General features: G+C 38.1%; 1 protein-coding gene across 7 annotated transcripts in view; it reads left to right on the top strand.

Annotated features, from left to right (window-relative positions):
• The window catches only part of LOC104060194 (AGBL carboxypeptidase 4), a 954,436-nt gene that overhangs the window by 591,594 nt on the left and 348,615 nt on the right, over positions 1-14,227 (top strand). Inside the window, exon 11 of one of the 7 annotated variants that reach the window (XM_054073732.1) lies at positions 1,292-2,314. The exons of 2 other annotated variants lie outside the window; for them this stretch is intronic. In XM_054073732.1, coding sequence (XP_053929707.1) covers positions 1,292-1,452 — 161 coding nt within the window. In that variant the 3' untranslated portion in view covers positions 1,453-2,314. Of the gene's footprint in view, positions 1-1,291; positions 2,315-14,227 lie in introns of those variants that run through there. 4 more of the 7 variants (XM_054073731.1, XM_054073730.1, XM_054073735.1 and 1 more) reach the window with 4 other exon arrangements.

The following is a 14,227-nucleotide window of genomic DNA, read 5'->3' on the forward strand; positions in this document are numbered from 1 at the left end:
AGCATTTCAGCTGTCAGGCTCCATGCTGATTAATTTTATATATTTTCTATTCAGTACATCTTGCAGCATAAAATTCACATTGGTTTAGATGTTCTCCTCATTCTGTGAACACAGACGAACTTATTTTAAATATATTTTTGAACAACAGCATTAGTTCTTAATATGTCTGATATCTCTAGCTTCTTAAATTCCTACTGTGTAGTATGTAAAAAAGGAATTATAAATAGTATGATGCGTGAGCACTGTTAAGAGCTTGTTAATGCAAAACTTTTATAAAATATCTGAGAGGTTTCAAGAAGAACTACAAAGCATGCATACCACTTAATTTTCATAACTTTTTAATGTGACGTGTTAGAAATGTAGCAAACTGTTTAAGCAATAATCTCTATGGCTGGTGTAGGAAACAATAAATGGCTGCTGGAATAGATTACTAGGCAAATCAGAACAGAGTTTGTTTAATCAATGTGGGAAGCCTACACAACAAAATTCATTGTTCTGGTTATGAAAACAAAAAAACAAACCTGCCTGTCACTAAGGAGTTGTGTGTGTTGCTTTGCCTCTTATTTCAATAATCTCTTCAGGATTCTGGCACTGAACTGCCAACCATAGTACAGAATTGGCCCAACTTTCATTGCCCTTAGTGCTTCTGCAGTTATTACCGTTGCTTACTTTTTGTGGTCCAGCTAAAGTTCACAAAATGTATTGTGCAAACATGCAATAAGATGGCTCTCACTTTGAATAAAAGTACAATATGCCCAGGGACAGGGTGTCTGATAAAAGTGCATATATTAATGTATGTTCTACAGATTTAAAAAAGAAAATAAATCAGTTATTGTCTTCTCCTGGTTACTGCTTCTCTTCTTAACCATTATCATTTATTTACCATCTTGAAGGTGTGAAAGTAGGAGTGACTTACAGGGAAGTGTAGACAACAGCAGTTCCAGTAAGTCTGTTCACCCGGAAAAAGTTTCTAAATCTGCTGTGGAGATATAGACAAATAGAAGAGTTAGGAAGGCAAGACTGGCACTGTAAAATGTTGAATTTAGCCTTGTTTCTTTATAGAAAGCCTATTAATGTAGTCACAGCATAACTGGAAGTTGGTCATGGCAAGGATTCCAGTCTGGTGAAAAATCTTGTCTTTAACAACTTAGCCAGTGAATCAATAAAAGTTGCTGTTGTCTTAGAACAAATATACACGGTACTGTCTCTTGAGTAGTTAGCCCAACACAGGGCTATATTCCTTTCTAAAAATATCCTAATGGCTCTTTCCTCTTTTTTTTTCTCTCCCCAGAATGTTTGTATGATAGAATAGCACAAGAAACTGTGGATGAAACTGAAATTGCACAGAGACTCTCCAAAGTGAACAAGTACATCTGTGAAAAAATCATGGATATCAATAAATCGTGTAAAAATGAAGAAAGGAGGGAAAGTGCGAAGTACAATTTGCAATAAATTTTGGATTTTTAATAAAGTCTTCGTGTTTTACTTAAGTGTTGTTTTTTGATTTGTGTGGCATTTTGGCTAATGGGAGAGGCTGACTTGAAGTGTTCATTACCCTTCTTCTATAACTGATTCATTTTTTGAGCGGTTCTGTCAAAAGCCTTTCTATGGTGTAAGCTGCTTTTAAATAATGTAAGATATATTGTAAGTCCACTCACAATGAAACAGTGAATTTTCCAAGGTTTTTCCGATAAGTTGCAGTATGTTACCTGCAGTGCTGTATATAGGTTGTAAATCTGCAAACACCAACACATTTTGCCTACATTTTGTTTTACTGGAGTTACTGGGTCTGGGCCGCAGTAAACATCTGCTTAGAAGAAAGAACTGTACAAAATCCACTTTGGTATTGACAAGGGTTTTACTGTATTTTACAAAGTGTTTTTCTGAACTGAAGTTTTAATCATTTGTTTTTATAAATCTTTGTTTTGATCTCTAACAATACATTTGGTCATAAATACACAAAGAGCGCTTCCTTTTCACTTATTATCTTGTGGATAGATCACTGTTGCTGTCATAGTTTTAAAAGAAAAACCAAAAAACCAACACAAAGCCAATGAAGAACTCAAAGCTGTAAATTGCAAAATCCTGATAATTTATGAAAAAAATATCTAAAAGCAGTTCTTTTTCAGGCACAAAGACATTTTTCAGATTTCTGGTTATGGTACAAAGTTCTTCAGTGTGTTGATATTACTGTTCTTGAAACACTTTTTAGTGTATTTGTAGCTTCAAATCATACAAAGATTGCCACACTATGGAACATTATGTATAACAGAAAATTCAGTACCATCTCGTCTTGAGTCCATAATTTAATGATGGACACTTTTAGCACATATTTATTTAAAAAATAAAACTAATTTTCTACACTGAAGTTAGACTTGTGATGCAGAATTATAAGGAATAATTTATTGTCTGAATTACACCTTAATGCCTGTAAGTGAAAGAAAATTATCTCAAGTCTTGCTTTATGAAGAATTTTGAGAATAAGGTTTGTGGAGATAACTTAGGGCCTTGTACTGACCAATTTTGTGGATTTGTTATGTTAGTGATCTTAGTTAACTTTCCATTTATTTTACGTGCACAGATGTGATTATCTGCCTTCTGACTGGCTGTTGCTGCATACCAGCATTTGTTTTCTACCACTGAAGTGCTGTTTACTGTAGTTTTGAAAGCCTTACCATTTCTTCATATCTTTTTGTAGCACTGGTCTACCCTAATGTTAAGCCTATTTCAATTTCTGTGTGCATAAATATTTGAAAGGAGCAATGCAAAGGTTTTTTTAAGGGCTGGGGTGGATGTAGGAATGAGGGGAAGGGAGAGGGTGCGGCACGCTAGAACTGCAGTTACTGTTTCAGAAGTGATGGAGGAAAATGCACTGTTCTCTCTTCCTATATACCACGTCCTTAAATGATGTCTTAATTCAGGACGTAATTGTTTGTTTTATGCTTTCGGAAGTGCAATTTCATGATTGGCTTGAGCACATGAAAGTATGCCGTGCTGCCAGACAGGTATGCCCCACTTCTGCTGCTCGTGTCCCTGTGTTCCCATTGATTTCCTTAAACTGGCACTTGTGATTGTGCCGATATGTCGAATCTCACTGGTTTTTCAATGTTCACTCAAAAAGGGCTGGTGCCAATAGGATGGAGACAGGGAGCATTCATAGCAAGGGATGGGGAGAGGAGGAGATTGGTTTTTATGTTGACTCGTGCGTATTCTGAAATTGCATTTAATAGCCTAGCTTGTCTCCTGTTAATCTCAAAGTGTTCTTAGGTAGTGTTTAATGAAGTGCATAAATGTTTATGCTTCCTAATTTGGGATGCTAAATAGCAAATTAGTGTTTATAATGTCAGTGCATGTATCCTTTCATTAATTAAAGAACAAAATAGAGATAACATTGATGAAACACTTAAACAGCAAGTTCCCATTTTTCAGGCAGACTTGTGAGTGTATGATGTTTTGTTAAAACTGATATTAGGACAATTCACTAGTTTAGGGGAAAATGTCCATAATTTTCTCAGTCTTTAATGGCTTTAGTATTAATGTGTTTTCATTGTAACAGATTCTTTAATGAGAAGATCATGCTGCATTTCTTAGAAGATAAGCCTGTTTGAGACAGAATTTTATGAAACATGGGAAAAGCAGATTAGAATTTAATTAGAGTTAGGACTCCAGCCTGGCCCTAAAAATCAGATTCTAAGTCTTTCTGCAGAACCTTCAGCATCTTTATAAAGCTTCTCCTTGACAGACTTGTCCTGTCAGATGGTAATGCTGCATATTACTGAAGAATTTCAGTTTTCTTTTCGGGGAAGATATCTTCAAGGTCTTCGTTTATATCTTCCTGGAATTTCTATCAGCCCAGGACCAGCAGATGCCTCTCAGTGGAGTTCAACAGTGTTTGGGTGGCACAAGAAGTTTGACTTTCCTTAGAAGTGTAGCATTGTGGGAGGCTAATACTGTGTCTTTCAGGCTGGGGAACTAGCATTTAACGTGAGCATCACCTGAAGCTTTGTTGCGTTATGGTAAAGGACATATGACATAGGACATATTAAAGGTAATACAACTATTTATTGTATTATAACTTGACCTAAATCTTTGGACTTCTGGAAATAAGTTTTTGCTAATAGTAAGTTAGTTTTGTGTACTGTATTTGTAAGGCAGTGTGGGAAGGGCTTTGAAATGGGTTACAGGTGTGTATGATTAACAACTTAGCAATTACATTTGGTCATTACTCTTGTCTTTTCCCTACCCGTGAGTCCCTCTCCTCTTTTCCAGTATGGCTGTTTAAGGTAGGGAAATAGGCAATGGTTGTCCTGTTTTTCAGCATTGCCCAAGGAAATGTCAAACAAAAACAAACTTTAGTGAGGTATGTTTTCTCTGCATTGAAATACTGATGTATAAGTTACCTGTGAATTTAATTTCACTATGTTATACTGCATTTATGGCCAATACTGGTTTTGTTGTTACATTAATTCTTCTATAATTGTGCTTGCCTGTACATAGTTTTGCTTTCTTCATAATGCATCTGCCGTGAATCTACCAGAGGAGACTTTATGCTAAAATAGTGCCTGCTAACTTTTTCCTGATCTAGTGTATTCATCCCTATACATCATTTGAAACAGGAGATAATCTTGACATAAAATTAAGTAGGTTTTATTACATCCTATAATGCTCCTTGTTCATCATTCTAACGTTTGTACTGTGCTGTTACTTCGTACTGTAAAGCTGAATTTGTAAGCATCAGAAAAAAACAGGTTTAAGACGAACTGACTTTTTGTCCTGAGAGATCAGTGCATACTCTTTCCTTCTTTTTTATATCAAAGAAGGAAGAAGGTATTACTGTTATGAATAATCTGATCCTTTGTTGCCACGCATTGCTGCTGTGATTTGTAATATTCATGATGTGATCCATATTAAAGTGCCTCTGGCGTACTTGCAAGGAGGCAAGATTAGAGTTAACAAAAAGGGCTTTATTCTCCATTAATGATTTTATAGGGGAAATGAGCTATTATATTAAAGGAAAGAATCCTAACAGAGATTTTAATGTCAGTTGAGATGTCTAGCTACTCAATTAAAAAAAAGAAAGCTAGTATTTGTTAGAAAAAATAATTGTTTGGTTCAGCTGTTGCAGAACAGGTTTGGATTTAGTGATGCTTTATGGAAGATTTATGGGGTTTTTTTTAAATACAGCCAGGCTAAAATGCTTATTTAGTAAAGTCAAAGTTGAACTATAAGTAGAAGGAATTTAAAGTTGCATTGGGTTAGCTATTGAGTATGACCGTGAAAAGAAGGTACAGCCTCCCTGTGGGAGGTCACTTCTTTGCACTGTACATTTGATGCTGTGTTTGATAGATTACTGCGATGCTTCTTTGTTGTCTTAAGCATAGATTATGTCCTCTTAGAAGTTTTAAGTAGCAGTAAATTGAACTTTTTTGGATTTAGTGAAGTGATAAAGATAATTCCGCTTCACACTTCCAGAATTTGTAGACATTTAAAAAACAAAGTTGAGTGCAGGTCACTGTTAAAATAATACTACCTTGATGCAAAACCTCAAAGGAGTGAAATGTTCTGAATTGAGAACATCCTGTATTAGCTGTAGCCTCACTGTGCATTAGCTGTATTCATAACTCTTGAGAAACCCAAACTTGGACTGTTTCTGAGAGGGGAAAATAAGGTTAAGTCACATGGAGCCATACTGAGGATTATTTCAATGTTCCATCTTTTGATGTGCAAATGGCCACTCTTCTGAAAGATACAAGGATGGAGCTTGTGCTTTTTCAGAATTAAGTGGTGGTTTTCTCAGCATTTTTTAAAATATTTCTCATTCCATGCCTGCCTTAAGTCTTGAATTGATGAAGTCATAACATCAATTGCTTATACTTTATTGGTGCCATTTTTTTCATCGTAACAGTGTGGAACTGTGGAGTGATTCATACAACACGGAGGCGATAAAAATGTTATGAAGTGCAATCATTGCATGTTTCATGCTCAGTAGCTAATTTTTAATTTTACCATCTTGGACACTTTTTCATCCCCTCAGGCTTCGTAAATAGGAAAAGAATCATTTGGACTTGGAAAACAGGAACAGTGATTCAAGAAGGAATTAATTTACTTAGCTGTTCATTTGCTTTATTTTTGCAATTATTTTGGCTGTTTATGTCTGAACAATAACTTTCGTTCTGTGCATCATATAACCACTCATTCAGTCCTTCAGTGAAATCACAGTCCTGCGGATGTGACATCATTTGTTTACCGTAAAGAGGAAAATACCTCATCTATGACATCAGACAAAGTTGTGTTTTATTTGGATCAGAATAGAGGTGAAAGTGAGTCTGAGAGGAGAGGAAGAAGCTGAGCCAAAAGGATATTTTTCCTTCATTCATGTCTGACTAGAAAACATTTTCCTACTAAGGAATTTATTTCCTTTTAGCAGAATAGCAACTTTATGTTCCTTGTTTATTGATAGTAAAACCTTAACAGAACAAAACACTGGATTAGTATATAAGTTTAATGAGTCAAGCTACCTACTTGCATATTACATTTTAGTCTTTAGTGATTTGAAATTAAAGAGTCACAGAAAATTTACTGAACACTCAACAGGAGGAGGCTATGGTTGACGTAGATTTTATTGTAGTAAAAGAATTGCTTGAAGTTGTGTGAAATACAAGATAAGAAATTATGCTTGTCAATGCTTGTGTATGCTTTATAGTTAGTGTGAGCTTTCATGCTTTTGGAGTGGAGAAAGATGTAGGTTTCATGGGATGGGCTGACTACCAGAAGAATTGGCTGTGAACACCCTTTGGTGTTCACCCTACTGAATGTGAAGGGTGTACTGGAACAGCAGTTGAGGGAATAGGGATACTGCCATGTCACACTGATACCAGTCCTTTCCACGTGAGTCTTGAATGAATGAAAAGCTTACATGGGAGAGTTTCATATTCTTTCTTTCATGCTCAAGTATACCTTTAAAGTCTTCCCTAATGTTTATGTAAATTTATCGAATTGTAGTTTAGTTTAAGAAAAAACTTTATTTTCATGTGCTCCTTTTTTCTTGTATTAGCAGAATAGAAGTTTAATGGGAGACATCTCCATGTTTAAGTTGAGATATCGGCTCACTGATACTTGAAATCCCATCCATTTAGACATTTTGCATCTGTGAGCCAGATGCCCTGCGGTCTTCCCATTCCATATGAAGTCTTCTGCAGTACTTATGAAGGTGCCTTTAAAGAGTAATTCACAAAATAAGCAGAATTTGAGATGTATGGGGCAAAACATCTGTCTCCCAAGTTAAAGTTCTGTGTTTCCATTTTTTGAAGAGTCTTAGGTTACAAAAAACTAAAACCGAAAGTAGGATTTTACTTTTCTTTTCTTGAATTGTATATTAAAATTATTTGACACTTCTTGGGGATGGGGGGCTGCGAGGACAATTTCATCCTTCCAAGACTAATGCACCATAAGTTCTGCATTTCACTGTGTGTTCTTACAGGAATAAAGAAGTGATGATGTAGAATTTGGGGCTAAGTAGGGATAAAGGTGATATAGTATCACCTCTGCTTTGGAGCACTGTGCAAGGACCCACCCACCTTGCTAGGGTCTGGTAAGACAACATAGAGATATATCTTTTTGTTAGGTATATTCTAAAGGCGATTCAGCCCGCAAATGTTTATTGCCACATAGGTAAATACATGCAACTTCCGTTCTGTGACTTTCCTAAACTTTACGAGTAAATGGGATCCACTCAACAGTAGCCAAATGTGATGGTAGTGGAAGCCTGGGTTGCGGAGTGGTCACATAGGCATTTTCACCTTCCCATAGAGAATTAAAGCATGCAATTTAGATGAAGTCAGTAGCCAAGGAGCAAAATCTCAAGCAGTTTGACTTGCATTTCAAGTTTCAGTAAGTAGGAAGTTTTTGTTAAAGTCCAGTCACTCTTATGTGCCAAGTAACTGTTAATAAGTAGAATAATCACCATCTTCTTCTGCAGTCAGGGACCTCTCTCTAGTGCAGTTACACAGCTGTATGTTTACAGACGTAAGGTACTGTTACTCTGTATAAATCATGTAAATGCACGATTTTTCCTGGTGTTAGCCAGCCCTGTCTGTTGTCCTGGTCTTCTTTCTCTTCCTTCTGCAAGTGGGAGGCAGTCTTCTGTGCTTGCCTTAAAGGTAAGGAGATGGAATCGTTTCACGATTCCTGCTTTGCAAGTTGTCAGCAGTGACAGAGCTAGAGCATTTCCTTAGGAGATCGCGTAGTACTGCTGTCACCGTAAGGCAGACTTTGCAGTTCAGGGATTTCATGTAGCAGCATTTTCTCCTTTCTTGCTGTGCCAAAGCATAAATTGTAGCAAAGAAAATTTTACTCTTACATGAAGGTCTCAAAGAGGTAAACTGGAATAAGCAGGTCTTTCAGCAGTATCTCTTTAAAACATTAATTTCTCAAAACAGAGGATCCCTTCTTTTTTCAGGGTCTCAATGGCCTGGGAGTTTCCCACCTAATTGTGGTGCCTAAGTTTGGATTGTATTTTCCATTGGATGAACAATGGAAAGTATTAGGCTCTTTTACAGATTATACTGATTTATGAATTTAAATTGCCTTCTGGGACTCCATTTTCCTATTCACTCTATGAGAAAGAGCCACCTGTTTAATCTCAGAAAGAGCTGTTTCAAAACTGTGACCTAAGTACAGTTCTTGAGAAGGATGTTCTTGGCTATTGAGTTACACGCATAAAGGTGCACAGGGAGACTGCAGGTTGTGGTGTGTCTGCTGGTGGGTCATTCAGTGAGATGATGTGGTCCCCCTGCAGAACAGGTCAGAAAGCTTTGCTCCATTGTTCCTGTGAAGAGAAGCTTTGGCTGGACCACAGCATGCTCCTTAGGAAAAAAAGTCTTGCAAAAGCATGAAAGTGTTAAATGCCTCTTGTCCTTTAATAGTTTATTCCAGTGGGTAACTACACTCACTGCCTACCTTGTGCCTTACTTCTCTGTGAATTTTCCTGGCTTAACTTCTAATTCCTTCTAGTTCTTGATTTGTCTTTCTTAATATTCTCTTTCCTCAGTATTTCTTTATCTTATTAACATCTCAATAGTCTGGGTGTCTTCATTCTTCCACTAACACACATTTTCTAGGTTGCAACTCGTTCTTGTAATACTTTTTCCTTTATGTGGACCCGAATTCATGGTAGTTTTATGGAAATACTTTCTATAGAGGAGTACTTGATATTCTCTTAAATACTGTATTAGTTAATGTGATACAATCTCATGGTTTAGGACACATATCACTTTATGTTAGAAGATCATATATAATAGCTGTAATCTCATTTTGTGGGGCAAACCTTATTTGCCTCTGTAGAAAAAAAATGATACTTAATTCATTCTTGACCAATTGATGTCCCAGTATAATTCACTTTGTACTCTTCTGTCATGAAAATATTGTTCTTAAAATGAGTATCTCTAATATGCTTTCCTCTTCAACTTGGTACGATATGTGTGCCACCAATGAGACAGAGCATGTTCTTCCTGCTTGCCAAACTACTTATTCCTGTATTCATACCTCAGGCAGGCAGGTGGGTGATGGTGTTGAACTGGGCTGAAAAGAACAACAGGTAAGCAGAGTTTCACAGAGAAGAGGACATGAAATAGTAAAACTCAGAAGAAAGGGACCCCACAGTCATTCTACTATTGGTATAAATCTTAACATCTTCAAGATAATTAAAGAATTTTCTTGGTTGAGGATACCTATGCATTGCCAAAGAACGGTGAAGAGATGCTACTGTTATGCTGTTACATATCCTCAGAGTGTAAGGAGGGTTTCCTTGGAGAGAGACAACAATTTTTTTGTGGAATCATTTGATTCTGGAGCATCCAACCAAACCCCATAAAGGAATCAGACCTCTGACAGGAGAAGAGCTTGCTATATATCGACTTTTTCTGTGTCTACTTTGATAAATTAAACATTGCTTTGGATAGGACTTACACATGTGTTTGACCAAAAATAGGAGCCATGGGCAGCAGAGCCAGCTCGGGTTGGGTCACTTCTGCACTTCCACTGCTTCAGTAGGGCTTATTCCATTGGTTCACGTGGTTCCTGCTGTAGTAATTCCTGTAACATGCAACTCAAATCCCAGGTTACAAGAATGTAAAGGTATTTCTATTTCAATCTTCACTTTTGTCCATCTACCATGTTCTTTGAAGTGCTCCAGCATGTACAGCTCTGCTACCGAGCTTCAAGGTGTAACTGCTGCAGCACAGACTTATCCACAGCTTCGAGGTATACCTTCTCAAGTGTGGTTTTACCCTCTTTTTTCCCTTTAGAGGCATACCTTCTGTGACAGACATAGCCACAGCCTGTCTGAGATGTACCTGCTCTGGGATAGGCTTATCCACGACCACAAAACCTTTGGGATGTCCTGCTCCCGTGTGGACTTATCCACAGGTGACAGTCCCTTTGACTTGAGTTCACAGTGGTGTTCCATCCTGTCTGGTACAGCAGCGCAGAGACACAATGATGCCCTGGCCATCTGCCAGCCCAGCCACGTTACTGTTATCAAAATTGTCACGGGGACATCAGAATAAAATGCTAAGCAGCACAGCAAGCAGCAAAAGCAAAAAGTAGCTCCTAACGAGCACCAGACTAGTATAAAGTAAGGGAAGCAAGTCCCACGGCAAGCAAAGAAGCCTGTTGATTAACAGCAATAACAGGTACAAATTTGATCTAGAACCTTCCAATCAAATCTGTCATTATCTCAAACCATTTGAGCCCTGTGTTGGCTGTCAAAAAGGGCTGTTGTGATTTAACCTCAGCTGGCAACTAAGCCCCGTGCAGCTGCTCACTTACTCCCCCATCCCTGGTGGCATGGGAGAGGAAATTGTGAGAAAACTTATGGGTCGAGATAAGGCCCTCCAGCATCTTGAGCCCCCTCAGCGCTCACTGGTGGGGTGGGGTGAAAAGCAGAAAAGACCTTGACTCTGCAAGCACTGCTCAGCAATAAATAAAACATTGCTGTATTATCAACGTTGTTTTCAGCACCAGTCCAAAACATAGCCCCATACCAGCTACTATGAAGGAAATTAATTCTATCCCAACCAAAACCGGGACAGTCATTTATAAATGTTATGAAATCATGTTATTGGCTTATTCAGATTTGTAAAGCCATCAGGAAATTTGTGTACTGCACCTTCTGAGAAGTAATTAATGTTTCACTCTTAAATGCCTATTGATATTTTTATATTTCTATTGATTTGAAATTAATACATCTGCCAATTTAAAGCTCACATGCCGGTTTGTCAGGTTTCGTTTACAAAGAATGGACAGGACAGCATGGTTGAACTGATCCACAAAAAACAATGATCTGCATTTCATAACTTCAAGAAATAAATACTTACGATGTTCTGTCTAATACGTACTTCTCTGGGGGTGATTGAAGGTGACACTTTCCTGCATCATCTAGGAGGAGTAGTGTAGATTTTAACTAATGAGAAGCTTAATCATAGGAGGGGTAAGATCAGAGCAGTTCAAGTGGACATTGTAATATCAAGGGCAGAAACCAGATGACTCTCTGATGATCCCACCCTGGTGCTGGAGTATTATTAAACACTGGGCAAGGCCTTGGTGGTATTTTGCAGGGTTATGGGTGGTACAGAAGTTACTCTTATGATCTCCTCTTCTGGAGGTCACATAGAACCTGTACTTGAGATATTTCAACTTTGTGGTGCAAGATGTTGCTGGTTTTTCATCCTCTTCGGGTAGAATTGTCCTGTCTCATCATAACCTGACCTGTGCTGGGATCTACAAAGAACCACTTGATCCCCTCCCGAGGGCAGCTCAGCCAGCTTTGCTCGGGCTAGCAGGGCAACATTGGTAGTCAAGAGCAGGGCCACTGTTCCCTGCCAACTTCTGATGCTCCACAAGTGATGGTGTGACCTTGTTACAACTTACACAATTTGGGTGTCCTTCTGTATTGGATTTGAGTTGGATCTTCAGTACTTTCATGGTGTATTATCTACCACCACAGTGTCAGCTTGTAGTGTTTAAGACATGCCTTATGCGTTTGATGTAAAAGTTGATGGTAGTCAAGTTATTGTAACTTGTGTGGCATTCACAGCACCTGAGGGGCAGCCTGCACCACTGAGGCTATAGGGTTTAGTATATGTACTTATGAGTGGATTTCTCCTGAGCTGGTGCTTTGTGCGAAGTTCCTCGGTGAACCTGCATAGTAATTTCTTCTCCTTGAACAAGGAATATACAGGTAGTTCTGCAATAGTTGGGGATCTTTTGTTGCTGGCTAACAACTATTTTCTGGTCTGAGAACTAACCTTTAGGGGAGCTTTTTTAGCAGAAGGATGCCTTGCTGGCCAGTATTGCCTCTACTCTGCATATGAAAATTACCTGGTTTTACTGTTGGGTACCCCAAAACGTACTGGAAGAATCAGATACAGTATGATTAAAGGAATTCATATTTGTTGTTCAAGGCTTTTCTCTTTATTAAATACTTCAGCAAAATTTCAGTAACCAGTGACCTCTTTTGAGAAATGACTCATTGCATTTTAGAGGCTTTAAAACCAAGTCATCCCTTCTTTCAGAGACATAGAAGATGGATAGATGGCTCTTGCTTGCAATTTCCAGTCTCAAGAGAAGTCCATTTTCAGTGCCTGTGGTGATGCTCAGCTGCATCACTGCTTTTAATTGCCTCCAGGCTCCTGCAGGACATTGTGTGTCCCCTCTGGCATGACCTACATCCTTGCAGAATCGTGAATCCCTCACTGGTTAGTAGTGTCTGGGCTCAGGACAGAAAGTCATGTTGTTAATCCCTAACTGTCTCGCAATGCTGTAAACTATGTGCCAATCTCATTCCTTGTGTCCTTAAATTCATCTGAAGTTACTTTTCCCGTAGAAGGATACAAATTAATTTTCTGTATTAAAGATGATGGTAGGAAACATGACTGCTGTCTTGAGTGATATGGATACTGGGTGTGTTGTTACAGTAAAAAAATAGGGAAGGATGTATTAAATAGAGCACAAGTACCTTATCAAATCAAAAAGTCATACATTATAATATATATGTATTTTTTCCCCTTCAAAGAGAGAATAAACAGCAAAATAACACTTCTAGCTTTAGCCTGAACTCCATTGCTGTGGCTTACATCAAAGAGAAGAGTATTGATGTTTCAGATAACTCACATTTGGAAGGCTCGGGCTAATGGAGGGATACGATGATGTTTAGGGTGAAGTAAAGTATACTCTACAGTCTGTTATGGAAAAGAAACATTTATACAATATAAGATCAACTTGTTCGTTTAGGGGAGTATAGCACTCTTCAAGAATGTGCCGACGTTCTGTAGGTGGATGGACCTGCTGTTGGATTTTGTTACACAGGATTGAAGTTACTGGACCTGTACTCTCAAAGGCTCAGTGTTATGCAAGTGCATTATTTCCTATTTTCCTTTTCTACATGTAATGGTAGATAAGCCTGGAAAATTGTTCTTCAGGACTTGATAATTGAAATATCCCACACTCTCAGCTTCCAGAGACAGACTGTTTTACATTTCACTTGGGAGATATGCTCACCTATTCATCTGCTGTTATCCTACTGAGCTTTTGTACTTGACTGATCTTTCTTGATCAGTGATGCTTTGCGCTGAATTTTATCTGGGGTGGTAACAGTACGTTATGCAATGACGTTATCTTTCTAGAAATGCCTTTCTCTAGAAATATCTTCTGCATTTTTCATGGCTTTGTCATTTTGAGGGCTCATAATTCAGCAGTAATCAATGGCCCTGCTCAGGTTGTTATCCTTCCTTTGAGTTCCTAACATTCCTATCAATCTCTAGGAACTTGTATTTAGGCTGTCAAACTTAATCTCACCTCCATTGTTCCACTTCTGAAAGTCATCGGGAGGGATCTTTTCTTCCCATCTGATATTTTTCTGCTGCTACATCATACAAATGTTACCTCACAGTATGGTGCCATCACTAGGGATCTCTCAGGTCTCTGCTTAACCACTGCTTATACAAAAACTATTGTTACTTTTTTGTAAATTTGGACCTATTCTAAAACAGTTTGAAGCCTCAGATTGTTCCAGTGGGGCAGGTAGTTTTCCTGACAGTAAATGACTGATAATGCTCAGAAACAGGCAGCTGGTGACTTGTTCAGCATCATGCCTCGAGCCAGAAATAAACACTGATGACATAATCCCAAGTCTTCTGCTCTAATTGCTAAATAACACTGTATGCTTTTT

This window comes from Cuculus canorus, chromosome 8 (assembly GCF_017976375.1).
Source record: "Cuculus canorus isolate bCucCan1 chromosome 8, bCucCan1.pri, whole genome shotgun sequence".
Lineage (NCBI taxonomy): Eukaryota > Metazoa > Chordata > Aves > Cuculiformes > Cuculidae > Cuculus > Cuculus canorus.